The sequence below is a fragment of the Carassius carassius genome, chromosome 36 (genome assembly GCF_963082965.1).
Source record: "Carassius carassius chromosome 36, fCarCar2.1, whole genome shotgun sequence".
Lineage (NCBI taxonomy): Eukaryota > Metazoa > Chordata > Actinopteri > Cypriniformes > Cyprinidae > Carassius > Carassius carassius.
In genome coordinates, this window is record NC_081790.1 from 2,987,378 (window position 1) to 3,003,979 (window position 16,602).

The 16,602-nt window shown below is 36.9% G+C and overlaps 1 protein-coding gene across 1 annotated transcript; it reads left to right on the top strand.

Annotated features, from left to right (window-relative positions):
* The first annotated feature begins 1,632 nt into the window (after positions 1–1,632).
* Positions 1,633–16,408, top strand: LOC132116627 (dolichyldiphosphatase 1-like). The gene is made up of 8 exons (XM_059525480.1): positions 1,633–1,785; positions 6,402–6,502; positions 6,620–6,704; positions 7,397–7,496; positions 8,994–9,092; positions 9,179–9,307; positions 9,405–9,494; positions 15,924–16,408. The coding sequence occupies exons 1-8, from the start codon at positions 1,710–1,712 to the stop codon at positions 15,958–15,960; spliced, it is 717 nt and encodes a 238-aa protein (XP_059381463.1). The 5' UTR covers positions 1,633–1,709; the 3' UTR covers positions 15,961–16,408.
* Positions 16,409–16,602: the final 194 nt, after the last annotated feature.

Consider the following 16,602-nt stretch of genomic DNA (forward strand, 5'->3'; position numbering starts at 1 on the left):
ATTGTCAGAGCGAAAGTGTGCTACAGGTCCTCTTCTGCATATGAATCGACGAATAGCACTGATACAGGAGTCTGTGTCTAAGGAGTGTGCCACTTCTAAATGAATAGCCCTGCTAGCCATACATGTAAAGATAACCCCATGGCGTTTCACATAAGAACGTCCTTGTTTTACCTCAATGGGCCCAAAATAGTCCACTCCCACGTTAGTAAATGGAGGTAAGTCTGGAGTAATCCTTTCTTTGGGCAGATCAGCCATTTTTTGATCGCACAATTTTCCTTGGTGATGTCTGCAAAAAGCACAATTTGACAAGATTTTCCTTGCTGCAGCATTGGCGTGAGTGACCCAGAATTTTTCTCTCAATTTGGAAAGGATATAATTTCTCCCACCGTGCCTTGTCTGTTCATGAATATTTTTAAGAATTAACATGGAGATGTGCTGATCTTTACACAGGATGACTGGATGTTTGCTCTCTTCGGGCATTGCAGTCCTGGACAATCTTCCACCAACTCTTACCAGTCCATCCTCAAGAACAGGATTAAGCTTGTAGATAGGGCTACACCCTTTTACAGGTTTTCCTGTAGTTAGTGCACAAATCTCGGTGTCGAATCTTTCTCTCTGACAGAACTGAAGGATAGCCTTTTCTGCTGCTAATAGATCCTCAGTTGATACACGTTCACGTTTCAATGACTTGCTGACTTCCAATATTTTCTTGTTAACATCAAGATTAGGCATTCCATCTCTCACAAGTTGCTTCCTTCTTTGACTCAACTCCAATAGAGTCTTTTTTTACCTCGAGTAACCATGCAACTGCGACCTTCAACCAGTCAGAGAAATAGGTAATGAGTTGGCTGGTCGCATTATCCTCTTGAATGGTTATTGTGTTTGTAGAGATCTCCATTTTGACCTCTGGATCATCCTCCTTCAATGTGGGCTCTACTTCATACTGTAACCATGTTTCTCTTGCTCTCCACAGGAATTCTGGACCTGATAGCCACGTTTTGCTGTTCAGAAGCTTATGGACTGTCAGTCCTCTAGATGCGTCATCTGCAGGATTTTGTTTTGTGTGAACATACCACCACTGTGCTGGGTCAGAATCTTCCCTAATGATGGCTATTCTGTTGGCCACAAATGTTGTTAAAGGACCCTCACACTTCTTAAAAGCACACAAAATGTTTAATTAACCATAATAGATTGCTATTTGTAATAAGTAGGTAGTTGTATTCCTTATTTAGCATTTGCGTTTATGGTAGGAAATTTACAAAATATCTCTATATATTATTATTATTATTTTATTTTTTTTACATGTTACTGAATTTTTTGAACTGGAGTAGTTTTTCAAAAAGTATGTAATGGACCACAATGAATGTGTGGCGCTGGTTGCCTTCACGTAGATGATATCAATTCAATTGAAGAGGATCTCCCCATTCACTTAATTTTTCTTCTTTCATTTGAATAAATCTAATTTTCATATGTCCAGCCAAACGTTTTCTGATTGGTCCATCCCCTAAGCCACACGCCTCTGATTGGCCGACTGTTCCCGTGCAGATTTTTTTCCTTTGAGAAAGCGCTTGGTGAATGGCTGCGCATCGAAGCAGCGTCCGGCGAATCTGATTGGTCGAATGCGTCGGGGAGGTTCAATCTGATTGGTCGAACGCGTCGGGGCGTTTCATTCTGATTGGTCGACGACCGATGCCCGGTGTCCGGGTAAGATGGCGTCTGAAGAGCAGTGCTCGGCACCACCTCAATGGCGGTCGATATCCTTAACCAACGTAGAGTATCCAGCTGGTAAGAGCATTTTTAAATCGTTGTTTTCCCCTCAAAGCCGTTCGTATCATTATACGACGCTTTATTCGCACCGCGGAGTCTGTGGCACGTCGCGTAGCTGAATGGATACAGCCAGGGCTGGGTTGCCAAATAGTGCGCTTCGCTCCGCAGGGAACGGAACGCCTGCTGCCAAATAGTGCGCTTGTTTACTGGGCATGCGCTATGGTCCATAGTACCCTTACTCAGTTTCCCAGAATATTAACGGTTTATTGTTAATACTAGATAACTGTCAATAGTAGATTAAATCTATAGTCTCATGAGCACATGCAATACAAGCACATGAGACCCAACCGCTCCTGTAATTTCTGGCAAGACTCGTGGCTGTGAGGGTTAATCCAGTTCAATCCCGGTTGCATCACTCCCTTTCTGGGTCCCGTCGTTCGTGAGGGTCTCCCTGGATTCGGAAGTATATAAACTGACCCCAAAACCCTGGAACATGTCAAAGCAAGTCTAAAATATACTGCGCTAATTGCAAACACAGCCACTTTCGGGATATGAAGAAAACTAAGAACATCTTCCGTGTTTAAACTACTGTCACATAGTTAGATATGTTTGCATATTAAATTGTCGTGTATTAGATGGTAAAACATGCCAGTATAATGTATGCACGAGATCAAGCAAGCCTGTATATATGCAGTTTGGTCAATGCAATGTTGGCTTGATATGTATGGAAGGCATTTTCTGCCAAATTTAAATAAATAACTGAAATGATTAAAATTAAAATTAAAACCAGATTAACGATTTCATTACAGAAAACTGTACGCAAAATATGTGACAAAATTGAGAATGAAATTAAATGATTTCATTTTCACGGTGACATACCTGTCAAATTTAAAAATAAAATGCAATTGGTGATTTCACATTTAATTTTCAATAGAGTCTCGAGGCAAGACTGCCAATATTAAAATGAAAAGCAAACGTGAAAAAGAAACTACACATACAGTTTTAACAAAGCTCTTTATTAACGCTCACGCAATAATAGTGACACAATTCAAATTTAAATGTAAATTTCACTTGTCATTTTAATTCCTCTTTTATTTCACTGTTTTCATTTTCGTTTTCATTTTCAAAGACAACCTGCATGCAAATTATATGTTAATGAGTGGGTGTGGCTCAATTACGTTGTTACGTGGAGGAGCTATAATGGCGGTTATGGCTAGTATAGCAGCAGAATTAAACCAGCTAGCAAACATTTCGGATGATAATGACTTAATTTTGCTACGAGTTGAATCTATCTTGGATAGGGGTGCTCCGATCACGATCGGCCGATCGTTATGCGCATCTCGTCAGTAAAGCCGGTTCTCTAATCAGCGGTTAATTCCATCAGGTGCGTGATTTCACATAGAGCAGCTGTTACTACACAGAGCCATTGCTAACTGAGAAGATGCACGTTCATTTTCAGCGTTTATTGGCGCATCTTCTCAGTTAACAATGGCTCTGTATAGTAACAGTTGCTCTATGTGAAATCACGCACCTGATGCAATTAACCGCTGATTAGAGAACCGGCTTTACTGACGAGATGCGCATTAACGGTAGGCCGATCGTGATCGGAGCACCCCTAATCTTGGATACACTTGGACATTTTGCAGCCGTCACAAACTCAGCAGACAGCAGATTTTCCGGGGAGTCTCGTGGAGGCTCAGGCCGAGGAACTGCAGTGGGTCGAGGGTTTGACGCATGCTGGTCAGGCTGGTTGTTTCTTCCACGTTCTAATGCTGCAGCAGCTTCCCGCAAAAGCTCACTAACAGATTCGCCATGTCTCGATTACAATATATTCACATTTTAATGTCGTTTCACACATTGTTTCAATCACCATTCAACTCATGCACACGAGACTTCGACGATTGTCTCTAGCGCCGTTACTTGAATAAGCCACACCCACTCATTAACATATAATTTGCATGCAGGTTGTCTTTGAAAATGAAAACGAAAATGAAAACCGTGACATAAAAGAGGAATTAAAATGACAAGTAAAATTTTCATTTAAATTTGAATTGTGTCACTATTATTGCGTGAGCGTTAATAAAGAGCTTTGTAAAAACTGTATGTGTAGTTTCTTTTTCACGTTTGGCTTTTCATTTTAATATTGGCAGTCTTGCCTCGAGACTCTATTGAAAATGAAATGTGAAATCAGCGATTGCATTTTATTTTTCAATTTGACAGGTATGTCACCGTGAAAATGAAATCATTTAATTTCATTCTCAATTTTGTCACATATTTTGCGTACAGTTTTCTGTAATGAAATAGTTAATCTGGTTTTAATTTTAATTTTAATCATTTCATTTATTTATTTAAATTTGGCAGAAAATGCCTTCCATAGATATGCACGCAATCAACCTTTTATATATATATATATATATATATATATGTGTGTGTGTGTGTGTTCATATGTGAGAAATGGTTCTCTGTTGGTTGTGAAATGGCTTTTAGTGATTTATGCTCAGAGGAAGGTATTAAAAACAATCCGACAAATCTCTGCCATTTATTGACTGATCTTTATTGTAGTTCATTACAAATTACAATTCCTGCACTTTCTCTGATCATAATTTCTCTGATCATTGTCCATTTACTCATGAATTGAAGCTGTTTTGCAATTTACAGGACCTCATTTTTTATGTTATTATGCCTTTTCCGCTGTTTAAGGAAAGGTTTTTTCCCCCACTTTATTTATACTACTTTAAAATCACTGGATTGACAATAAAAAATTGGGGGTGGGGGGGCAACGTAGTTCCATAATGACTCTTTTATTGTAACATGACCTGTTTGTTGTGTGTTTACATTCACAACAAAAAAAATCGTAATTATGATATTTGTAAAAATCGTTCATGTTATCGTAGAACTTGTAAACACAACTTCGCAATTTTCCGATTTGTACCATCTGACCGCTGTAAAATGTAATTAAACGGAATTGTAATTTTATTTTAAAATAATTCCATACAGAGCACAGAAATTATAACTATCTTATGTCCTTCTACATAAACTATACGTTTATTAAGACATTTGCATAATGACTGTTACTTTTTGTATTGTGGTTTTTCTATCGATTTCTCAAATGACACATTTTGGCTTTTAAGTTGTGATAAAAATCGAAGATATTTAGTTCTGTATTGTGACGTAGGTCCGAGTGTAACAGATTATCAAAATAGAAAAAAAAATGTAGGGCGGCATTTATTTCTATGCTGCGTTTGTCGATTGGAGGTTGAGATGTGGGCGTGGCCCTGAAAAGTGGATGCAGAGGAACTTGTGGGGGAGGAGTTTAAGCAGACGAAAGGATTGGTTAAATCCTGCTTACATCGTTTTTAAATGGAAGTTACAGTTATCAAATTTTAATTAAACATTAAAATGTCAAGGAAAAAAAGATTCGACTACATATGCATGGATAAAATGTTCACAACATGATCTATAACTTGCATTTTAATAAATAGATGGGATTAATTTTTAATGTCAACTTTAATAGTGTTGGGGAATTTAACAGTTACAACTCAAGGACCAGGTGTTGTCGTAATGAAGAACAGGAGTCAGAGATGAGTTCAATTAATAATAATAAATTAAGTGAAGAAAATAGTTTGCAGTTTCATCAGCAGAAGTCAGCTTCCATACTCTCGACGGAGTTGCGCTCCCCGTACAACTCAAAATCAACCACAGTTATACTCCAGGCAGAAGACATTAGTTGGGTCAAGGCGCTGGTCAGCAGCAATCTGATTGGCTCCAAAACCTAGATAAACTTAGACAATCTTCACATTTGGGCATAAACATCTTCAGCATATCTCAAATGATTGTAGCAGGCGTCAGCACATGTGAAGAAAACACCTCATCTCAGGTCCGGATGTCAGCAGAAACTATTCTTCTGTACAGAACATAGGTGCTGACACACACACATACACACACACAAAGCCCATATCTACAATTCAAGGTTCTCTAGCACTGGCAAGTCTCTTATCACTACGGTTGGATACACACACATAATAGGCAGACATTAATCTTAAGGAATAGAAGTACAGGATAGAACAGGATTCTTAATATCTAGTATACATTTCTAAATGTCAGTTCTACAATTGTCTTCTTCCCTCGCAGCGCACGTAGAGGAAGGGCCTCCCCTGACCCTTTTAGCTGACCTTGTGACCCTAGGAGAAGGAATACACTCACATATGCTCCTGTCTGTTACTTCTTAACACTTCTAAAAGGGAAAATATATATCTGTGTAAGCATGCATCTATCTATACGTATATGGCTTTTTACTTATTTAGTTAAATCATACAATCTTGGAGGTTAAATACTGATCAATAACTTGATTAAAAGTTACACAATATTAATGAGATAATTAATGTATATTGAAGAAAGGATATGATCAGCGGCATCCACTCAATCCTCTCCTTCAATAGTGCTTCCACTTTTTTAATTCATAATTCAGAGTTTAAGGAAGTGAACAGCTCTGAGACGAATGTCCCAGGTTGTTAGTAATTAAAGTAATTGTGACATATCATGAATGCACCATTTAATTCAACCGAGTAGTGTCCATTTATCATGCTATCTCAGAAATAAACATTTTAATCCATTTACCCTGTTTGTTTGTCAAGGTGATCTGACGGGGCAGGTATTGGCCTGCATGAGCCTGTTGCCCATCGCGATCCTCGTCGGATTCGTCACTCTGATCGTCTTTAAGCGAGAGCTACATACGGTAAGTCACATGATGTCACAACCCAGCAGGGTATAGGGTCAAATCCCAAAACGCATATTACCTTGTTCTTATTATGCTTTTCATCCCTTGTGTGCGTTCTCTCTCTCTCTCTCTCAGATCTCTTTTTTTGGGGGTTTGATCATGAACGAGGGGTTAAACTGGCTGCTCAAACACATTTTACAGGAGCCTCGGCCGTGTGGAGGTAAGTGTCGTCATCGGTGTGCTGTTTGTTTAAACAAATACACCATTATAGGAGCATCAGAGTTCATTTAGACTGCCGTGTGAGTTTTTCTGCCGCAAAACGCATGTAGAAACAAAACAAACTGTGATTTATTGATTTACACGTCGATCTGAGTAGGCGGTTCTTGGCCAGAATTGTCTGCAAAACTAGACCAGACTTTATGCCAATAGACCCAATACTGGCAATATTGGGTAGTTCATGAGCTAACCCTGAGGCTCGTCAAGATACCAGCCCAGATTTTGAGATCAGCTGCATGCAGTCGACTTGTTCATATCTTGGCAGTCTGATAACAAAAAGCACCTTCAATCTGTTAAAAACAATTCATGTACGACACAAGAAAATAACATACTCAGTACATGCTTGCTTCAACTCAAAGGACACATTCAAGCACATTATTAATTTAGCTCAGCGATATTAATACAATCTAGGTTATGATCTAGGTTACAGTTGAATGCTAATAACCCTGGACTGTGACTGAGTATCTAGAAGCTGTTCTGATTTTTGTCTTATCTTATTTTGGTGGGATGGTTGAATCTAACTCTTTTTTTACTTCACAAGTTAGTTCATAACTAGTACCTGACTAGTTGACAATGTTGTGCACAGCTCTGATATTTTATCAATTTACTGAATTGTGTGTCATGTCTCATGAACAGGAGGTCACACCTCAGTCACGACGGAGTACGGGATGCCTTCCAGTCACTCTCAGTTCATCTGGTTTTTTGTTGTATACTTCTTTCTGTTTCTTTATTTAAGGTAAGACTTTCTCTTTTTCATTTGTAACATTTTACTAAAGTTATAAAGAACAGAATTGACAAGAAAAGGAGAACTCCTCGCTGTTCTTAGTTGTGTTTTAATACTGTGTACTTGGAAAACTACTAGAAAAACATAACGTTTATTTACATTAATATATTTATACATTGCCATTCAAAAGTTTGGGATCAGAAGGCTGCATTTATTTGATCAATAAATAAAAGATAAAATAAAAACAGCTAAATAAAAAACTGTTTTCTCTGTGAATATATATTAAAATGTAATTTATTCCAGTGATCAAAGCTGTATTTTCAGCATCATTCCTCCAGTCTTCAGTGTCACATGTAGAGCTAAAGATCTTTGCCCGAACCCGATAGGACCCGACGGGTTCGGTCGGGTTCGGGCTTAATTTATATCATCTTACGCGGGCTCGGGCTTGCGCTCCGGTTTGTGAGGTAAACGAGCGGTCATGTGATGTGTTTCGATCACCGCGAGAAAGATGCAAAAATGCCTCTGGCAATTACATTTTGGTTGCACCAGCAACTAAAGCAAGGTCTGGGGTGTGGAAAAGGTTTGACCTTGTTTATAATGAGAATAATGAGTGAATAATGACGCACCATCAGTGAGCGCAGGAACGCACTGAAGACATCTACAGTGGATTCAATAATTTTCCTCCACAAAAACATGTACGCTTAGCCTAATCTCTGTGAGTAAAGGTTTTTCAAATGATAACTAATTGAGTCTTAAGTGCATAATGTGGACAGAGTATTTACGCTAATGTTGGCATTATTCTTTTATTAAATGACAGCTGCTAGCGGCGAAGCAAATCCGGCGGAGCCTTTAAATTAATTTTGTTATTGCCAAATACCCATCTTAATTTAATATGTATCTTAATTTAATTTGTAAAAAAAAAACTCATTTTTATTGGTGCGTTGGTCTAGGCTAAATGAGCCTATGTCTATTTAGAGTGCTGAGATGTTAAGATGTCACAGAGGACTTATTTTATTTCTTTATTCCAACTTCCAAGTGGCCTAGTCTACGTTAGTTATGAATAAATTGTTAAAACGTGTATAAATGACTCATTCTTGAAAAAAGAGGAAAAAGAGCTGTGTGCGTGCGCACATTTGAATAATGTCGGGTTGTAAACGGGTTCGGGCTTTTAAAAAGCGGTCAATCAAAATGTACTCGTCGGGCTCGGGCCGAAAACCTGTTGGGCTTGGGTCCTGTCGGGCCTAACTTTTAAGGCCCGATTACAGCTCTAGTCACATGATCTTCAGAAATCATTCTAATATACTGATTTGAAGCTCAAGAAACATTTCTGATTATCATCAATGTTGAAAACAGTTGTGCCATCGAATATTTTGTGGAAAGTGATTCCGGATATCTGGAATGTATAATATATATATATATATATATATATAACATAAACATAACTAAATTTTCACCCTTGGAGGGTGAAATATATATATATATATCATTGATTTTTGTCTTTTTCTCCAGAATGCATCAGACGAACAATGCCAGGTGTGTTGAACTGTTATGGCGGCATATACTGTCCATCATTCTTCTGGCAGTGGCTCTGTCTGTTTCATACAGCAGGTAATGAATGTTTTTTTATCTTTAAGCGAGTGCAGTAGTTGAGTCTTTCTGTATTTCTGATGCATTGCTCATGTTTGTCCTCACAGAGTCTACCTCCTGTACCACACCTGGAGTCAGGTGATTTATGGGGGTGTGGCCGGGATGGTGATGGGAGTGGTTTGGTTTTTTATCACTCAAGAGGTCCTAACGCCGCTCTTTCCCAAGATAGCAGCCTGGTAATGATGCAAGCACATGCACAGATGTCCATTTACAAAGCCACTTACACACACAGAGCTCTATTTTAATGATCTGTGTTTCTCTTTCTCGTCTCAGGCCAATCTCAGAGTTTTTTCTGGTGAGAGATACAAGTCTCATTCCCAACATCCTGTGGTTTGAATACACAGTAACCAGATCAGAAGCCAGGTAAAGTCACCTACAGCATCTACTGCTAAATATTAAAATAGTTACTTTCTATTTTATATTTTGAAAGTTACTTTCGTGTCTTTTTTGTCACTCAACAAAGTAGTAACTAGGTCTGTACATTGTCAAATTTTGATTGATGACTTTTTTGACCTTTAACCCCTTCCTTAGGGATTAACCTCATGACCTTTTAATGATCTCCAGATGTGATATGCCATCTGTTTTGAAATTTATCTGGATTATGTGAGTTCCGGCATGAAATAGGAGAATGTTTAAATTGGCCTTCAATGAAATCCAGATGTACAATGCCTTCTGTTTATAATATATCAGGATTGGCGAGTTTGACCTTCAACCTCCAAGGGTGAAAATTTAGTTATGTTTGAATTGGCTGTGTCAAAGTTCAAAATGGAAGATTTCAAGTATATTTTTGAATGAAATCATCCTGACATCTGTGGACCACATGTGCGTGGAATAGGGTGGCACACCATCCATCACAGGGGTTTTGGTCCGTCTACATGGATGTGAGAAAGAGATATTGGTTTAAGGACAATATACAAAATAAGGAAAAGAATAAACTATTTTAAGAGATCAAAGCATATTGTGTATATATTTCTCTCAAGTTCAAGGTGCTTTATTGGCATGACGTGTGTTACAGTTAGAGATCGACCGATATATCGATTTACCGATAATTTTCCCGATATTTAAGCATTTTACCAAAATCGGATATCAGTTTTGTAATATTGAATTCACCAATAAACACCGCCATCTTGAGGGTGTTTTGAGAATTTTGCGCAGGATCGCCATTGCAGCGTGTCTGAGGCGAGACGAGACAACATAACAGCAAGTTATGCACAAATTAGATGCATTACATAAATGCCTGATAGCCTATATGGTTTATGCAGCTTCGCTCTAAGAAATAGAGACTAACTCACAGAGTCATGTTACATAATCCATCAAGTCCTGTCCCAATAAAGACATAACTTTTCCTCAATTCAAAATGCAGCCATGAATGAGCGCATGTTGGAAACAAAAGCGTGGAATTCCTTGCTCATCGTTAGTCTCGTGAAGTCCAAGTCACGCAAATAATGCATCAAGCTCATTAGAAGTGAACTCCGTGCATGAACTGTGTTCCCTACTCCCTGAGCAGGGCAAATCTGTTGAAGTTTACCTCACTTCTGAACATTCATTCACGGATTGAACGCTGAATTTAATTCTCTCTGTGTTGTAAATCTGCTCCATCATTAGTCTCGTGAATCCGCTTTCATATTACTGTTCTCTCAGCTGGTTGATGCTCAGGAAATGCTCCAGCACATGTAACTTTTAACAAGATGCACTTGTTTAAAAAAGCCTAAATTGTATTAACATTTTCTATATAACCATTATTTTGCTAGTAAACATCTAAATAAATACAACTCTATGGAAATTATTTATTATCGCCGCAAGCGATCACAGTTTGAGAATATAGTTCTGTGTAACTGCATAGATAAACCGCGTTGTCAGCAGGCATTTTATAATCTAGAAGGTCAAACATTATTAATAATTATTTTGTAACGATGTTTTATAAATACGATGTTTTGTTTGTTACATTCCAATATTCCAGAGAATATTATTCAGTGAATTAACATTATCCAGTGAATTATTCTTGACTCTGTAGCTATTAAACAACTTATAAACCTACTAAAATGGTAGTTTAAGATGAAGTTGATATCGCTCCTGTCCTTTAATTATTTTCTCCATTTGAAAACATTAGACATTCTATATTTGTTTTGCTTATTGTTAATATTAGTGATGTTGCTGTTGATGCTTTTTATAAATAAAATGTTTTTTATTTATGTAATATAAAGAAAAAATTTAACATGAAAGACTAGTTTTCAACACTTTAAAAAAAAATGACTGAAAAGAGGAAATACCAAAGTGAAGTATGTTCTTTCTTCACTCAGTCATTTATTTACTTTATAACAGTTAATAAATATCGGTTCTGCATATCGGTTATCGGGCACATAATAATGCAAATAATTGCTATCGGTTATAAATCAATATCGGTCGATCACTAGTTACAGTATTGTCAAAGCATTATAGAAGTGTCAATTACAGAATATAATTACACCACCAAAGTAAAAAAGGAGACAATAAATGAAATAAAATAAATGTAAAAATACAATAAAATAAAAATAACACTCTCTCTCACACACACAGAGAGACATATTCTGGCTTTTTTTCTGATTCTCAGTGTTATGAAATTAAAAATAAAGAATTAAAAACTTAATAAAAAAATAAATAAAAAATCAAAAACTTTGAGTATATTAAAAAATTATTTTTCAAAGATGTTGACAAATTACATCTTTGAACAATGGCAGGGGTGCGTCGAATAACATTTTTGCAAATAGCTGAAGAGTACAGAGAACTTTTTTATATGTCTACCTCACAGAATGAAAATGAGAGGCAGTCGAGGGAGAGGAAGAGCACACACACACAAATACTCATACACTTATTCTCTCGCATGCACACGCAAACAAACACATGCACACACACACAAGTGGTCTGGTGGTTTAAGTCGCAGATTCTGCGCTACGACATCCGTTTGTGATATATCATGAAATAAGATAAGTGGTTATGTCGTCTGTTTGTTACGGTCACCTATTTGTAATACAGGATCCGGACCTCCGGTATGCGACGCAACATCTGTTTAAATCGGACTGAAGGGTAGCGCAGAGGTTTTGGTCATCCTACAAGGCTGTGAGAAAGAGATATTAGTTTAAGGACAATTTGGAAAAATAAGTAAAAGAATATCAGTTTTAAGAAAGAAAATTCATTTTGATTTATTGTTATGGACATTGACAGTGTTGTGAAAGCATTTTTAATGTTTAAAATAAAATCACATCACTAAAGGAGTCAACAAATGAGTAATAATAAGAGGAAAATAATGCCATACAATAACACACATATATACATAAACATACATTCTAATGGTTGTTTTTCTGATTGTCAGCAATTTGAAAAAATGGGGTTATATGGGGTTAAATAAACACACACAGATGCTTGTATTCAAACATTATAATTAAAAATAATGAATTAAAATCTTAGCTTAATGAATAATCTTAGAGCTTAATAAAAACAATTTCTTACATTTTCAGAGAACCTCAACTGAGATTATAGCAAATAGTTTTAGCTGAATTAGAGAAGCACACAGGGGTGACACGAGTGTGAAAACAGATCACGCACTGATGGCATGACGGGGGGCCCACCGTTTAAAACACGGATAGATTTAGATGAAAAATTATGCACAGCTGCAACCGCATCTAACCAGCGACGTCAATTCGGTCACGACATTAGGAACTCAATCCCTGCTACATGCTGACCATAGATAGCACTGTGTTTCATGAGGCGTCAGCGGCCTCTTACACAATGATAGTTTAAGTTCAATTCACAGTGCAGAGAGTTTCACCGCCTCAGTGAAATGAGAGCAGAACAGCAGACAGAGAGACTGCGAGAGGATCCCTGAGTTTTTACATGTTTGCAGAACATCTCTCTCTGTCTCTCTCTGTCTCTCTCTCTCTCCCTCTCTGTCTATCTCTCTCTCTCTCTCTCTCTCTCTGTCTCTCTCTCTCTCTCTCTCTCTCTCTGTCTCTCTCTCTCTCTCTCTCTCTGTCTCTCTCTCTCTCCCTCTCTGTCTATCTCTCTCTCTCTCTCTCTCTGTCTCTCTCTCTCTCTCTCTCTCTCTCTCTCTCTGTCTGTCTGTCTCTCTCTCTCCTTCCCCCACACACGCTCACAGACACACACAGACATACTATACCAGACTGTAGGAACAAAGGCTCTCTATCACACGCATGTGTGCACATTCAGTTTCAACTATTTGCAAACCTTTTTTTTGACACACTGCTGCCTTTGTGTAAACATGTAATTTCTGAACCTCCCTGAAAAATGCAAGTCATTTTCCATTATGCTCAAAGTTTATTTTTGTGTATTTTATTCATTAAGAAGCTAAGTTTTTAATTCTTTATTTTCATTTCATTGTAACGCTGAGAATCAGAAAATGACAGAAAAGCCAAAATATGTCTGTGTGTGTGTGTGAGAGATAGTGTTATTTTTAAATGTTTATTCTCTCATTTATTGTCTCCTTTTTGTGCTTTGGTGGTGTAATTATATTCTGTATTTTACACATCTGTAATGCTTTGACAATACTGTAACACACGTCATGCCAATGAAGCACCTTGAACTTGAATTTGAGAGAAATGCACAATATGCTTTGATCTCTTCAAATTGTTTATTCTTATTTTGTATATTGTCCTTAAACCAATATCTCTTTCTCACATCCATGTAGACGGATGTGACCACATGTGGTCCACAGATGTCTGGACAATTTTGTTCAAAAACATACGTGAAATCTTCAATTTTGAACTTTGACACTGCCGATTTAAACACATCTCATGTTTCACCCGTGGAGGGCGCAGGTCAACCTCCCTAATCCAGATATATTATAAACAGAAGGCATAGCATATCTGGATATCATTAAAGACCTATTAAAATTTTTCTCTTATTTTATGAGGGAAGTAACATAATCCAGATAAATTACAAAACAGATGGCATATCTAGGAATATGCCGGTATCAAAATTTCATGTTGTGGTTAATTGCTAATGCTTTTATCACGGTAAACCGTATTATCACGGAATTACATTTTAATATGCTCATAATATAGTATAACAGGTTTAATAACTTTTTTCTTATGACATAACTGAACATTTAAATACAATAAAGCAATACAGAAAAAAAGTTTTACACAGATTAAAAGGCAAAAGAACTATAAAGACAAATCACTTTTCAATAAGAACTCATTAGTTAACCTTATTCATTTGCTACAGAAGTTATTAATCTGTTAAAAAAGTCTTTCTTCATGTTAGCTCATTAAATAACACAGTTGCAACATGTTATTAAATATAGGAATACCTAAGATTAATGAATGTTCAGAAGAATTTTTACATTGGCAGTTTGTTAACTAATCAATTAACTAATGTTACCTAAGGAAGCCCTAATGTAAAGTGTGAACGAACAATAAAAAATCAAAATACTTATATTTTACTTAAGTCTAAATATTTAAGTATTTGGAACTGTGATGAACACCCTAATGAAAACACAAATCTGAATGGCTATTTAAATATGTTTTAGAAAGTAGCTTCTGCTTTATTTATGGGGTTTCCAGAGTAAAGGCTGCTATTTTTCTGCAGTTTAGCGCCATCTGCTGTCAGAGAGTGCAGTCACAGTCACACGTGTCTTTCAAGCAGCATACAGTGGTGTTGTGTATTTTGACCAGTTGATGGGAAAAGTATTCTTAAAATGCATTCCAAATTCTGAATAATTTGTAATATATAATTATTCACGATATATAAAAGTGCCCACAATAGCAATATCGTGCATATTCATTACCGTGATATATCGCATTACCGAATACCAGCACATGTCTAATCACATCTGGAGATCATTAAAAGGTCATGAGGTTAATCCCTAAGGAAGGGGTTAAAGGTCAAACAAGACCTAGTTACTACTGAACCGCTCTAGTACACATTCATTTTTATTTCATTTATACTTACATTTTACACATTTGACCGATTATTTTATCCGATGTCTTGTTCATTGAATTCAAGGTGCATAATTTATCAGTCGCATTCTCTGGCAAGTGATCGCATGACCTTGGCATTGCTCTGCTGTTTGAGCTACAGGACAGCAGATATTTATTGCACTTAAAAGCTATAAACAAAAAACCTAGCCATAAAAAAAGAAATGTTATAATTGTTTATTATATTATATATATACATATATATTATTAAAACAAATACCTTACACTATTATTAGTTTTTTATTATTTTATTGTGTGTGCATATGTGTGTGTGTGTGTATATATGTATATATGTATATATATATATATATATATATATATATATATATATATATATATATATATATATATATATATAATAAAAAAATATATAGGGGCTAACTAGTTTTGGACATAAGTTTTGTTTCTAGTTTGTTTAAAGGTTAACGGATTAACTTAAACTTCCATGAATTAAAGAGAAATATTTTATAATTTTTTGCAAAATAACTTTATTAGCAAGCTTGACTGTTTGAGCTTGTTGAATGCAGCTAGCATGACAACGTATGAAAAAAATGTAAATTTAAATGAGATAAGATACTCGTCTATGATGGGAAGACGAGTCATTCCATAATGATGTCACTTCCTGTGTCTCACTGTTCCATATTTTAGTGAAAAAATCTTTCAGCGACAGGTTTGCATTAAATAAAATTTTGGTATTTAAAATAAATTAAGTATAGGTGGTGTGTTAGATTATAGGCTAACTTGTTTATTGCCTTATCCTAGTGAAAAGTACCTTTTAAACTTTTGACTTACACTTTTCTTTTGTCGTCTACTCATACAGAAACAGACAACGAAAGCTGGGAACGAAGCTTCAGTGATTTTCTGCGAAACCCAGTGAAAACTGAGAGAAAGGACCACACACACACACACATGCGCACACACACACACACACACACACACACTGGAGTTTCATAGTCTGGACTGTTCTGGTTGATGTGAATGCACAGAACAGTGTACTTGTGGACCAAAGGAGCGAGTTCGTATCACAGACGTGACCGTTATCACATGACCCGACCGTTTTCACATGACCCAACCGTTCGCACGACAACATGGCCTCTTCCTCCACCTTCCCCCGTCCTTAGACTGCTCCTGCGCTCCTAATGCATGTGGACCGTGCTAGAGACAAAAACTATTTAATGACAGATGTAATATATATTTTATTCATTACCATTGACAGGGAAGATCTTATCAGCGGCGTGAAGGGGGGAAGAGGTGGAAGTGGAAGAAAGAAAGAAAGTTTTACGACACGACAAACCTGTCAGCATGGCATTATTTTTATTTAAACGACGCGTTAAGGACCAGGGACAGGAATGCTGGGTAATAAACACAGGAGAGAAAGAGGAGGGGAGGAATGCAGATGGGGGGGGGTGAAAATTGCTTTTGCTTGTTTATCTTAAAAGACATAAATACTCAGTGCAAAATATGTCAAGGTCACATTTCACCCCAAAATAATAATAAAT